We start from the raw sequence: 11,966 nt of genomic DNA, 5'->3' as shown, positions 1-11,966 counted from the left end.
ACGTGATAATCATCCATAACACTGACCGTTGGAATTTCCGTCAAACCCCACGTTTTCATAATCAAAAGCCAAATTTTATCAATAGATGGTCGATTCCTAAAAAATTTCATTACTAATGCAAAACGAAATTCTTCCTCAGCCTTAACCATCTCTGCTTCTGAGAAAATAAATCCCAATTCCCCATTGATATTAACGGGAAATCTCATGGCAATTTTGAATGCAGGCATCTCCACTTTTTTACTCACAATTTGCGCATATGACTGCACCTCGGGACTAGCCTGGATGGCATTCCCCACCGACGGTGTGGCCATCGGCGGGGGATGACACTGTATTGCAAAATATTGAGATTAAAACCAAACTTTTCTAAATAGAAAATAGACTGCATTGTTTGGCGACTCCCTGAGCAGCGACGGTTTTTAGTTTCCGTGATCCTCCTCCCTTCGCTTCTCTCCCACCCTACAAACAATAGAGGTATGTCATTGCCTGCAATATTTAGAACAGAAAAAAACCCATCTTTTCATATTTGACCTCTTGCCAAATACATTATTTCGAAGATAAAACAAGAGGAAATCCCTTCATCGGCTCCATTGTTTGGTCAACTTCCACTCAAATACATGCCCTCGATGCTTTCGTTCGATTAATTGTTGCATTATCAGTTCCAAGATAACGACCAAAACGAGTCGCTATTATTTGGAGAAAATCCGTTCGGTAAAGATGCATTAGTAACCCCGGTAAGAAAATCCATTGAGGAGCCAATGGGGATTCTTTTTTCGTATCAAAATCTTTCGTCCACTTGAACATCCAAAAAGAATTGTCTTCCATAATTCTACCTTCCTTTGCCCAACCATGCAGAAAGTCACGTTCGTTTTTCATGTGAATTAACACGTGATAATCATCCATAACACTGACCGTTGGAATTTCCGTCAAACCCCACGTTTTCATAATCAAAAGCCAAATTTTATCAATAGATGGTCGATTCCTAAAAAATTTCATTACTAATGCAAAACGAAATTCTTCCTCAGCCTTAACCATCTCTGCTTCTGAGAAAATAAATCCCAATTCCCCATTGATATTAACGGGAAATCTCATGGCAATTTTGAATGCAGGCATCTCCACTTTTTTACTCACAATTTGCGCATATGACTGCACCTCGGGACTAGCCTGGATGGCATTCCCCACCGACGGTGTGGCCATCGGCGGGGGATGACACTGTATTGCAAAATATTGAGATTAAAACCAAACTTTTCTAAATAGAAAATAGACTGCATTGTTTGGCGACTCCCTGAGCAGCGACGGTTTTTAGTTTCCGTGATCTGTTCTCGACGGCGACGGCTCGCAATTTTTGGCACAGATCGTTGTTCTGTGTTACCCCTCGTGTGTCTCCTAAAAAAACCAACAAACCTTGACGAAGCTGCAATAGAGGATGCTTGCTAAGACCATGATGACGGATGAGAGTGAGTGATGGCGAGGGGTTTGTGAAGGGCTGTGTTGCAGCAGTCTGGAGAGATCGAGTCCTGAACTTGGTTCGGCAGTCGGCACTTCAACGAATTGCGGCTTGAAGAGGATTCGAGGCTTCAAGCTTTCCACGAAGCGATGTCCGACGATGGAGGCTGCACCGCTGCAATGTCCGACGATGGATAGGGTTTGAAGGTTGCAACATAACCAAAGAAGCATATTTGCTAAGTCAAATCTAATAATATGTCAATCATTAATCTTTATCTCGAGAAAACAACAAACTTCTTGCGTTAGTTAAAATAGAGTTGGGCAAATCCCTAGAAAGATGATCAAAATTTTTTTACCAACATTTTAAGGTCATCAGAATTTTAACAATGGATGCACACAAACATAGACTTTTAAACAAAATCATCAGTTTTTAATGTGATTAGACTTTATTTGACTAGTAAGGAAAGGATTTTTATTTTTTATTTTTTATTCTCTTTTGCGAAGCAAGAAAGGGTATAATTGTTTTCTACATGCTATTAGATAGTCACATTAAACAATTTTTTTAATTTCATTGAGGTTACTACTTTATAAGTGGTTCTAAACCATTCATGCCATGTTTTGTTTAAAGAAACTTAGTTGTATGGCTCTTTTAATTTGTTTGATATTGGCCTCTAAGCAATATGAGGATTTGGCTCCATCTATTTGTAGCAATTAGGGGGATGGTGGCCTTTGTAATGTTGAATATTGCCGTTTGGGAGTTGATGTTCATCTCATGCGAAAGGCATCTTGGATTTCATAGAAATGGCTTCCAAGATATGTGTATATAGGACTTACCTTTCCCTTGGGTAATTATTTTAGGTTCCTTCATGGGATTTATACTAGTCATTGCTCTCAAACATCAAAAGTAATTTTATCCTTCCCATACAATAAAGTGGTGGTGAGATGTTTATAATCATCAGGGAAAAAATTCAGTAACAATAACGTCTTGTCCTCATCTTTGACTTTTTCATTCAAATTCAACAAATCAGCCAAAGTTTTATTGAAAACATTTATTTGGTCATTTATAGAAATTCCTGATTGATATTGGAAGCGAAACAATTTCCTTTTCAAATAGAGTTGATTTTTCTAGACTCTTGTCATAAATGTACCTTCCAATGTCTTTCATAATTTTTTTTTTTACAGATGACTCCCTCGTAACACAATATTTTTTTATTTTTAGCGAGACAAACGAATTGTACCACATCTCTAATGATAGATCTTTTTTCAACCTTTGTCGCCCATGTCCTCTGGTTTATCACCCATAGCAATATCTAATTCCTGTTGGTACAGGATATTCATCACCTCACATTGCAACATATCAAAATTTTCTGCTCCATCAAATTTCTCCACCTCTAACTGAGCATTAGCTATATGACGACGAAGCTATTGGGGTTGTAGTTTCTGCTATCTTCCAAAACTATATATCCAATAGCAAACCAACATGACATAAGGCCTAAGATGAATAATACCACACTGATCCCAATTGTGTCTACTTTGTATATCATATGAAATTCCACTTTGACCAAACCTACCTCCAGGGAGCGATTGAGTCGCAATGGTTTCTAAACACTTGCTTAGATATGATCTTTTTTAAGCATAAAAAATGGAATCAAAGATCCTAATAAAGAAACACCTCCGTATTGACACAATTCAACCTGACTCTGAAACCCATTGTTGTATCGGGCACCCCACTTATGTCAAACACCAATACAACAACTATTGCTATTGAATATATAACAAAACTAAAGTAATGCAGAAACTAACAATGAAAGACAACAATAAAGAACAACACAAAAATTTACGAGGTTCGGTACAAAATTACCTACGTCATCGAGCATCGACGATCAATCCACTACTTCCAAAAAATTACAACTTAAGTAAATTTCAAATTACCAATAGAAATTAGAAATACCCTAGAGTACAAATATTATTTGTAACTCTTCAAATGGGAGGTGCGATTACAAATGGTGAGGGAAGCTCCTTATATAACTTCAAACTAAAAGTTTAAAAAGACTTTCTACCAATGTGGGATTAAAAAAAAAAAAAAAAAAACAACTACGACAAATATGCCTTTATTAGGCTCATCTAGCTCTCTGAAGGCATGAATGTTACAAAAGTTTAATTCTAAGCTACAGGTAGCGTATAATCCTTGTTAGACTATTTTAGGGTTTATGTAAACAAAATAATAGTGAATTTCTTTGAAATTTCACCAAGTAACTACACCCTTAAAGATAAATTTGGCAAAACAGTTTGGATTAGACAATTTGTGACAAAGTAGGCTGATCGTCGGGTGATCAAATAACAATTTGTATCTAACTCAATTAAGTAGTAATTTGAATTGAATAATCCATGGCAATTGGTGGATAATTTGTCATTTTAAAAAAATTATTTTTTTGGTTGGACAATAATTTATTCTATAAAATAATAGTTGAAGCTGCATTTAAATTTATAATATGGTAAATTGTAAAGCATTTACTAAATAGAAAAGTTTATAATCCTATAGTCATGAATGTAAAACAACTAACCATCTACATTTAGATAGGAGTAGTTCTAAAAAATTGACAAAATTTTTAGTTCCAAATGTAATTTGTTATATAAAGTTAAATATGAAGCATAACCATAGCCTAATGGTCCTAACAATTAAACTGCCTTTTCCTAGGCCCATGGACCATGGTATTTTGTAGCATTAGTTAGTGCATGAGGACAGTTAAAACTACTCTTAGGTAGTATTTAGGAACACGAATTTCAAGCCTAAAATTTAGATTTATGTTAATTTGAAAGAAATTTAATATAATTTTATATTATGTGTTGTAGAAATTTATACAAATTTAAAATTTGAAATATAAGTTCTCATAGATAAGGTAAGGATTTTAATATTGGGCCAACCCAAGAAGCATCTTTGCTAAGTCAAATCTAATAATATGTCCATGATTAATCTTGATCTCGAGAAAACAACAAACTTTTTTGTTTTGGTTAAAATAGAGTTGGGCAACTCCTTAGAAAGATCAAAATTTTATTACCAACATTTTAGGGTCATCACAATTTTAACAATGGATGCACACAAACAGTTACTTTTAAACAAAATCATCACTTTTTAATATGATTCGACTTTATTTGACAAGGAGATGCTTTTTTTTTTCTCTCTCTTTTGCCAAGCAAGAAAGGTTATAGTTGTCTTCTATGTGCTATTAGATAGTTACACTAAACAATTTTTTAATTTCATTGAGGTGATTACTTTATATAAGTGGTTCTAAACAATTCATGTCATGTTTTGTTTAAAGAAACTTAGTTGTATGGCTCTTCTAATTTGTTTGATATAGGCATGCAAGCAATATGAGGATTTGGCTCAAGCTATTTGTGGCGATTTGAGGGATGGTGCCTTTTGTATTTTGTTTCTCCCATTGATTGTCTTGTAACCACGGTATTCCTCCGCCAAAAGTGAGGGTTTATCAATAAATAAATCAAGGTACCGTCATTCTTTAATATATATATATATATATATAGAACTCACCTTTTCCTTGGGTAATTATTTTAGGTTCTCATGTGGGAGTTATACTAGTCATTGCTCCCGTACAAAATTAACCCTGATATTATTGCTCCCAAACAATAATTAAATGCAAAATGCTGAAAAACGAACAACAATAGCAACAACATTTTGAAAGAATTGTTTGAAACCACTTATACAAAATTACTTTTCTAAGTTACATAATAAATCTAATATATACTAATAATAAGTACTAAGTTGGAAAAATATTGAAACTCACAAATTTTTTTACTTGTATATGAAATAAAATATTGCTTATAAGTACAATAAAATAAGTGGTTTTTAGATATTAACTTTATTTGTTGGATTATATCCCAAAGGATATGTCTCACATGAATAACACATGAAAAATAAGTGTTCCTTATTATAAGTGAAATGACTTATGATAAGGAAAATGAAATGATTTATCTATGGATAATTAAATGTCTTATAATGTGAGATTAAAGGTTGGAAGATAAAAAGGTTTTCCTATATAACTATAGTTATGGGGAGTAGTTGTAAAGGAGAGATTTATTCTTCTATGTTTATGGAATGATCTGGTGATATACAAGAAGAGATCGGGGTTAAGTGAGAGAAACGGTTCTTATCAGTTTGTATATGTCACGAACGATCTTGGTATGTATATTTTATATTTTCTGCATTATAAATTATAAACGTATGTGAAGATCATAATGATAAAGATCCCGTGTTTAGCTAATAGCAGCATATAGATTTCTTACATTATTATGATTGACGTGTGAATATATTACTACAGTTATTACTATCAATTTTACTTCGTTAGAATATATCACATAATAATACAATAATTGTTTTATATTTTTAATTTTACATTTTTAATCAACTATGTTAATTACCATTTTGATATTGCCTAGTTATTTTATATATTAAAATCTTTGATTAACATTTTCTATTTAATATTTGTGAATGACATTTCCCATATTTTATTATTAAAAATTAATTAATATTTATTTTAATAAACATTTTAAATAGTAATATTTAATGTTTTCTAATTAATAAATTATATAAATTAATAATTAATACTTTTAAATAAAAGTCTTTATAATTTTCTAATTGAAATTCTCTAATTAATATTTATAATTAATTTTTATAGTTAAAAATTAATTAATATTTTTAATTGAAATATTTATATTTTCAAACTAAAAAATTAATTAATTTTTTTGGCTAACATGTTGAATTATAATTTTAAATACTTTTTAATTAACAATTAGTTGATTTTTTGATCGAAATTTTCTAATTAATGCTTGTACTTAACATTTTTAATATTTTAAATTATCAAAATAATTAATATTTATGTTTATTAACATTTTTTAATTCACATTTTAAAAAATTTTATAGATAAAATTAAAATTCTAAATATTACTTTTAAACAAATTAATTAACTTTATTGATTAAAATTTTCTATATAATACTTATAAATTTAAATTTTAATATCTTCTAATTGAAAAATTAAGAATATTTATGTTAATGGGAAATTTTAATTGACATATTTAATATTTTCTAATTAATTAACTAATTAAATTTTTTTACTAAAATTTTAATTATAATTTTATTGAAAATTTTAAATATTTACTACTAAAAGTTAATGTAAACTTTACACTAAAATTTTTATTTAAATTCTTTATTGATTTGTAATTATCTGATTAATTAATTTTATATTAGTCTAACATTTTTAATTGAAAATTTGAATATTTTCCATTAAATAAAAAATATATGATTATTATTTATTATTAGAAATAAACCATTATTAATTTACATTGATAATAATATTAGTTTAATAACCTTTTATAATTTATTATTAGTTTTTAATTAGTAAAATGATCATCATGTCTATAAGTAATTTAAGTTGATGAATTTGCCATCATTTAAAATACTATCTACTTCTAAGCAGTTAGAAGTATTAATCCACGATTGTTTCTTAAAAAGAATTAACTTTTCTCTCAAAGCCAGAAAAAGTTTATACAAAGTATTTGGTGCAATAAGTACTTACTTGGGTGCAAACAAAGCAATTGATTTTCGTAAAGTACTTATTTTGGGTACTTTTTACAATTAAGTACTTTTTTATGTGGTTCCAAATGGAGTTTTAATTAAAGAACAAAAGGTGCAATTGACAAGGGGATGATTGTGAATTAGGATAAAGTCTAGGGGAAACTAAATCCCTTTATCTACTTAGTATATTACTAATGCTCCCACTCCGCGACTAAAAGTGACATTAACAATCTTCCGCCCCCCTCCTTATCTCGACTATTTTTTAGTTAGAACGACTCCTTATATAAATGATTTTCACTAAATCTAATAGATTAGCACCATCGGTTTATGAGTAATTTTTTTTGGGAAAAAATTGCCCTTACAAGTTTAAGGAAAACTATGGCTAATTAATTTTACTATATAAGAGTAGTGAAGAAGCTTATTGTGACATGTTTGGCAGCTACTTTTTTTTTTTTTTCTCTCTTTTCTTAATGGAATATGATTACTCATCTATATATGAAAAAGTAAGAGCAATGAAAATGCTTATCAATTTATGTCACAAAAAATTAAAACAACAAAAGGAGAAAAACTATTAAAAATTTTATAATCTCCAAGCTTATCAAAATAAAATAGAATTAGATAATTTGTCGAAAATTCCAAAGTTTCTACAGTTAAAATCATTTTTGCATAAAATATTAAATAAAATGTGTATTAAAAAGATCAAGTTAGCGTAAAAAATGAAATAAAATGATCATAACGAACAACTGAAAATTACAAATGCCAATAATTTTTATGTCAATTGATAAACTATAGGTCTAGTTTCATCTAAGGGATTTTAATGTCACTTTTAAAAGTTGAGCGAGTGTTTTTAACATGACACATAATTGTGATGTATAAAACATAGGTTATTATCCCTTTGATTTCTTAATAAAAGTGATTGGTAGTTTAGAAAGATAAAAAGGAAATTGAAAATTAAGCATGAAAAGTGTGTCTCCTTCGAGAAAATATGAAGAACAAGTTTGTAAACTTAGTCACAGTTTTAGGTTCTTTTACTCTTTTCTATAAACTTAACCAAAGGTTTAGGTACTTTTAATCTTCTCTGTCAACTTAGCCACAGTTCAGCTCCGGATACTTCCAATCTTTTAAAAATACTAGGGATGTAACATTAATTTCAAAAACCTCAGGGATTTCAAGTGAATTTTACTAATAGTGGATGCCCTCTTCTCATTCTCAACAACTTAAGTAATATTTTATAGCATAGTTTTCGAACTTGAAATTGTAAGGAATTCGATACAGTTTTATATTACATTTTTTTTTTTTAAATATATACAAATCTAAATCTTAGGTCCCAATTTCATACACTCAATGCAAGATAAGGTTTTTTTTAAAAAAAATTAATAGCATTATCTTACAAACAATTGTATTCATGAACATTTTTTATGCAGCGAAGTGTTCAATTTGTGGTCTATCATAATTTTTTATTTTTTGAAAAAAAAAAAAGAAAAAGAAAAAGAAAAAGAAAAAGAAAAAGAAGACTTGCTCCCACATTGTTTGCGTGGGATATGAACTGAGTCAGTGAGGGGCTAGTCGGATTTTTCAAAAAATAAAAAATAAAAAGGAAGAATAACAATAATCTGGAGAATAATTAGTTTCCAGTTCTTAGAAATTGAGAGTCCACAGATTCCGACCTGCAGGGTCTAGGAATAAGACAGGCATACGAAGACTTCAATTAATCCCTTTCCTATTCCATGTGCATTGCGACATACAGGCACTGTTCAAAGCTTTCTTTCGTGGTAGAACTGGTCAGTATAGTCTTGGGGATCACATGAAAAGAGGGTATAGTAATGCTGGGATTTGAATGGGCCATGTGTTGACCTGGTCGTGAAGGGAGAGCCCACCAGTTGTATACTTGTATTAAAGAATGGATGGGTCTGTTGAGAGAGAGAGAGAGAGAGAGAGAGAGAGAGAGATTTTATTTGGTTTGAATTGTTTAAGACAGCTACAGAACAAAAAGCGTAAGTCTTCCTCTGTACATAAATTTCCCAACCCATGCCACGTCAAGGGACTTCTCTGAGGGCTGTTCGATTTTTATGTCCTTCTATTTTTGTATTTCTAAATTATTTTGCATTGTGTCTAGGAGCCTAAATTTCAGATCTTAGATTTTAATTTGGGTAGATTTAGACAAATTCGATATAATTTTGTATTATACTTTGTCTAAGTCCACTAATATTCAAGCTAAAAATTTAAAATCTAAACTCTCAAACACAGACGACAAAAAATCAGACAAAAAAAAAAGAAGGTATGAAGCATCTTGGGGCAAAAACTTTGTTTATTCGTGTGGAATAGTTCATGCATTAGAACTGGGAAATGCATCTTCGATGGCAAGCCCTGGCCTTGAATGGATGAGTTTTCTGCTTTGTGTCTTGTTTCCAGATAGAGCCAATGTCATTTGCAACTCTGATGGCATCCGAAGATGCACCAGATAGCCCTCTCCTTGTGAACCCCACTGCATACAGCCCTGCATTTCCTTTCCACCCATTTGGGAATGGGGTCTTTGGAAACCCTTCACTGGTGAAAAATTCTCTCTCCTGCACGCCAACATTCTCAACCAACTTACTCCCTTTTCTCTGGGAAAAACAATTCCATTCTCTATTACAGAAAAGACAGCGCAACTAACCAAACAAAAAATAAGACAAAATAAGAAAATCCACTTTCCCTTTTAGGCAGCACTTCTGTCCAAACAACTGTTAGCACGGGAGGAGCCCATGCCCTTTGGGTCTTGACATGTAAGGCTCCGGTGGTAAGACCCGTTTGAACAACTGTTGGGAAATTGAACTTATTTCCATAAGGGAGACAGTTTTCGTTCAAGAGAAAACAGTTAGAACTCACAAGAGATAGGGAGATTATTAAGAATTTAACTTGTGAGTTTGTTCCACTTTGAAAAAATTAAGTGGATGATGGGTGTTTATATAAATGTTGAGGCCAAGACTCAAAGAGATTAAACTTTTGGGTTAAGTTGGTGTTCACCTATGTGTATCAAGTTCACTCATGGATTCCTCCGGTACTAACAATCCCTTATCCTTCCTTTGTACAAATCCACAAATGAGAGAAGAAACTTTCAAATGTTCTTTATGTATATATATATATATTATTCTTATTAGTTTAAAAAGACCTGACCAAAAAAAAAAAAAAAAGCCCACCCAACTACCAGAACTAGATGAGTCAAGGACTGGGAAATGATAACATTAAATTCTTTCAAGGATTTACTTTAGGAAGACAGTCAAGGGGAGCTTCAACTTCCATAACTGCCAAATAAATCCAAAAAAAAAAGAAGAAATTTATATATAGAGAACTAAAGGGGAAAAATATTTTTAAAATAGGGAAAAGTCTGACCTCTAGCCATGAAGGGACATTGCTGCGGTACCCAGTTGCCAGAACAACAGAATCGATCTCAAGAATTTCCCCGTTTACAAGTACAACTCCACCGCGCAAGAAACTCCTGATTCCGGGGACTACCTTGATGTCACCTGATCTAATTCTCTCTAATGCGCCAATGTCCAGAACAGGACCCTTTCCTTCTTTGTTCTTGAGCTGCAAAGGACCCTTTGATGGCCTCCTCAGTCCATATTTTGAAGTACTCCCAAGAACCAACCATGCCATGATCACCAGTGCCTTATCTACAACCCAGAGTGGCAGCCATTTCATCATCAAAACAGCTAACTCGAACGTCGATCTCCCGAGAACTTCCCTCGGCAACACGTGGACCTGTGACTCAAAAAACAGAATACCCTTTTGTAATTTTAACTCGTAGCGAGTTCTATGCATGTGGAAGTAATGTAGTACATCCAAAAAAAGAAAAGGAAAAAATTGAAATATTTACTTACCGAGCTTCTGACCACCATTGAAGGAATTGCATTGTGATTGCACAGATCAAGAGACACTTCCATCCCAGAATTTCCACACCCAACAACTAGTACTCTCTTCCCCCGGTGAGCTTCACCGGATTTATAGTCACAAGCATGAATCACTTCGCCGTCAAATTCCCCAAGGCCTTCAATCTCAGGCACCACCTTCTCCGCATTCTCGCCGGTGGCCACCACAAGCCACCGGCAAATGTACTCAAGCTCTCCCCGGTTTGAACCGCTCGTGGAAACCGTCTTAACACGCCACAACTCGCAGGTTTCATCATACTTGGCTCCCAGAACTGCCTCATTGAACCTTGGGTTTATCTCAAAGCGTTTTGCATAGGATTCAAGATAGCTGATGAACTGGTGCCTGGAGGGGTATTCAGGGAAGTGCTCTGGGAATGGGAGGTTGGGAAGTTGGCAGAAGTGTTTAGGGAGGTGAAGCTTGAGGCGATTGTAAGTGCGGTTCTGCCACAGAGAAGCAATGCAGTTGGCTCTTTCCAGCATTATGAATGGAACACCCTGTTCTTTGAGGCTACCAGCGACGGCGAGCCCCGACGGGCCGGCACCAACGATGACAGGCCCGTTTACCCAAATGCACTTCCGGGCAAAGGGGTCTTGTTGATCCGCTGTTTGAACCATTCTGGGAATCGGGAACAATTGATGAAATGTGAGAACAAAACAGAGGCTGGTTTGAACTGTGTATCGGTGGCAAATTAAGCAAGAGAATGATGAGATGGTGATGATTTTCAAGCGAAGGAAAGCCTGCAGTTTGAAATGGAGGAGGAGGAGGAGGAGAAGGAGGAAGGGAATGATCTTGCTTGGATTGAAAGCAATGAGTGTGGGGAGGGGAAGATGGATGTAGGGGGTATAAATAGGAGTGTTGGCCATGAGAGCAGCATGTGCTTTGAGATGGAAAATTCATGCTTTGAGGTGTCCTATTCAATTGATAAGCATTGGCTAGTCTTCTATTGTTTCAAAGATTAATGTTTCATGATGTGGGTAAGAATATCACTGAAGAACATTTAACAAGGGAAAACATAAAAATA

At 33.2% G+C, this 11,966-nt stretch overlaps 1 protein-coding gene across 1 annotated transcript; it reads right to left on the bottom strand.

The window, feature by feature from the left end:
- Positions 1 to 9,366: 9,366 nt before the first annotated feature.
- Positions 9,367 to 11,559, bottom strand: LOC131151736 (probable indole-3-pyruvate monooxygenase YUCCA3). The gene is made up of 3 exons (XM_058103132.1): positions 10,897 to 11,559; positions 10,406 to 10,777; positions 9,367 to 9,600 (listed from the first exon to the last, which is right to left on the bottom strand). The coding sequence occupies exons 1-3, from the start codon at positions 11,557 to 11,559 to the stop codon at positions 9,367 to 9,369; spliced, it is 1,269 nt and encodes a 422-aa protein (XP_057959115.1).
- Positions 11,560 to 11,966: the final 407 nt, after the last annotated feature.

Source organism: Malania oleifera, chromosome 3 (genome assembly GCF_029873635.1).
Source record: "Malania oleifera isolate guangnan ecotype guangnan chromosome 3, ASM2987363v1, whole genome shotgun sequence".
In the NCBI taxonomy this organism is placed as follows: Eukaryota; Viridiplantae; Streptophyta; class Magnoliopsida; order Santalales; family Ximeniaceae; genus Malania; species Malania oleifera.
The sequence above is the reverse complement of the archived record's forward strand: the minus strand, read 5'-3'. Positions and strand labels throughout refer to the sequence as shown.

Bases quoted from the DNA above. Each gene is read 5' to 3' on its own strand.
- LOC131151736 (XM_058103132.1), bottom strand. From the start codon at position 11,559: ATGGTTCAAACAGCGGATCAACAAGACCCCTTTGCCCGGAAGTGCATT. The intron at 10,778-10,896 runs GTAAGTAAATAT...TTTGAGTCACAG, and splicing joins CAATGGTGGTCAGAAGCTCG to GTCCACGTGTTGCCGAGGGA. The intron at 9,601-10,405 runs GTCAGACTTTTC...GTTGGCGTGCAG, and splicing joins ATGTCCCTTCATGGCTAGAG to GAGAGAGAATTTTTCACCAG.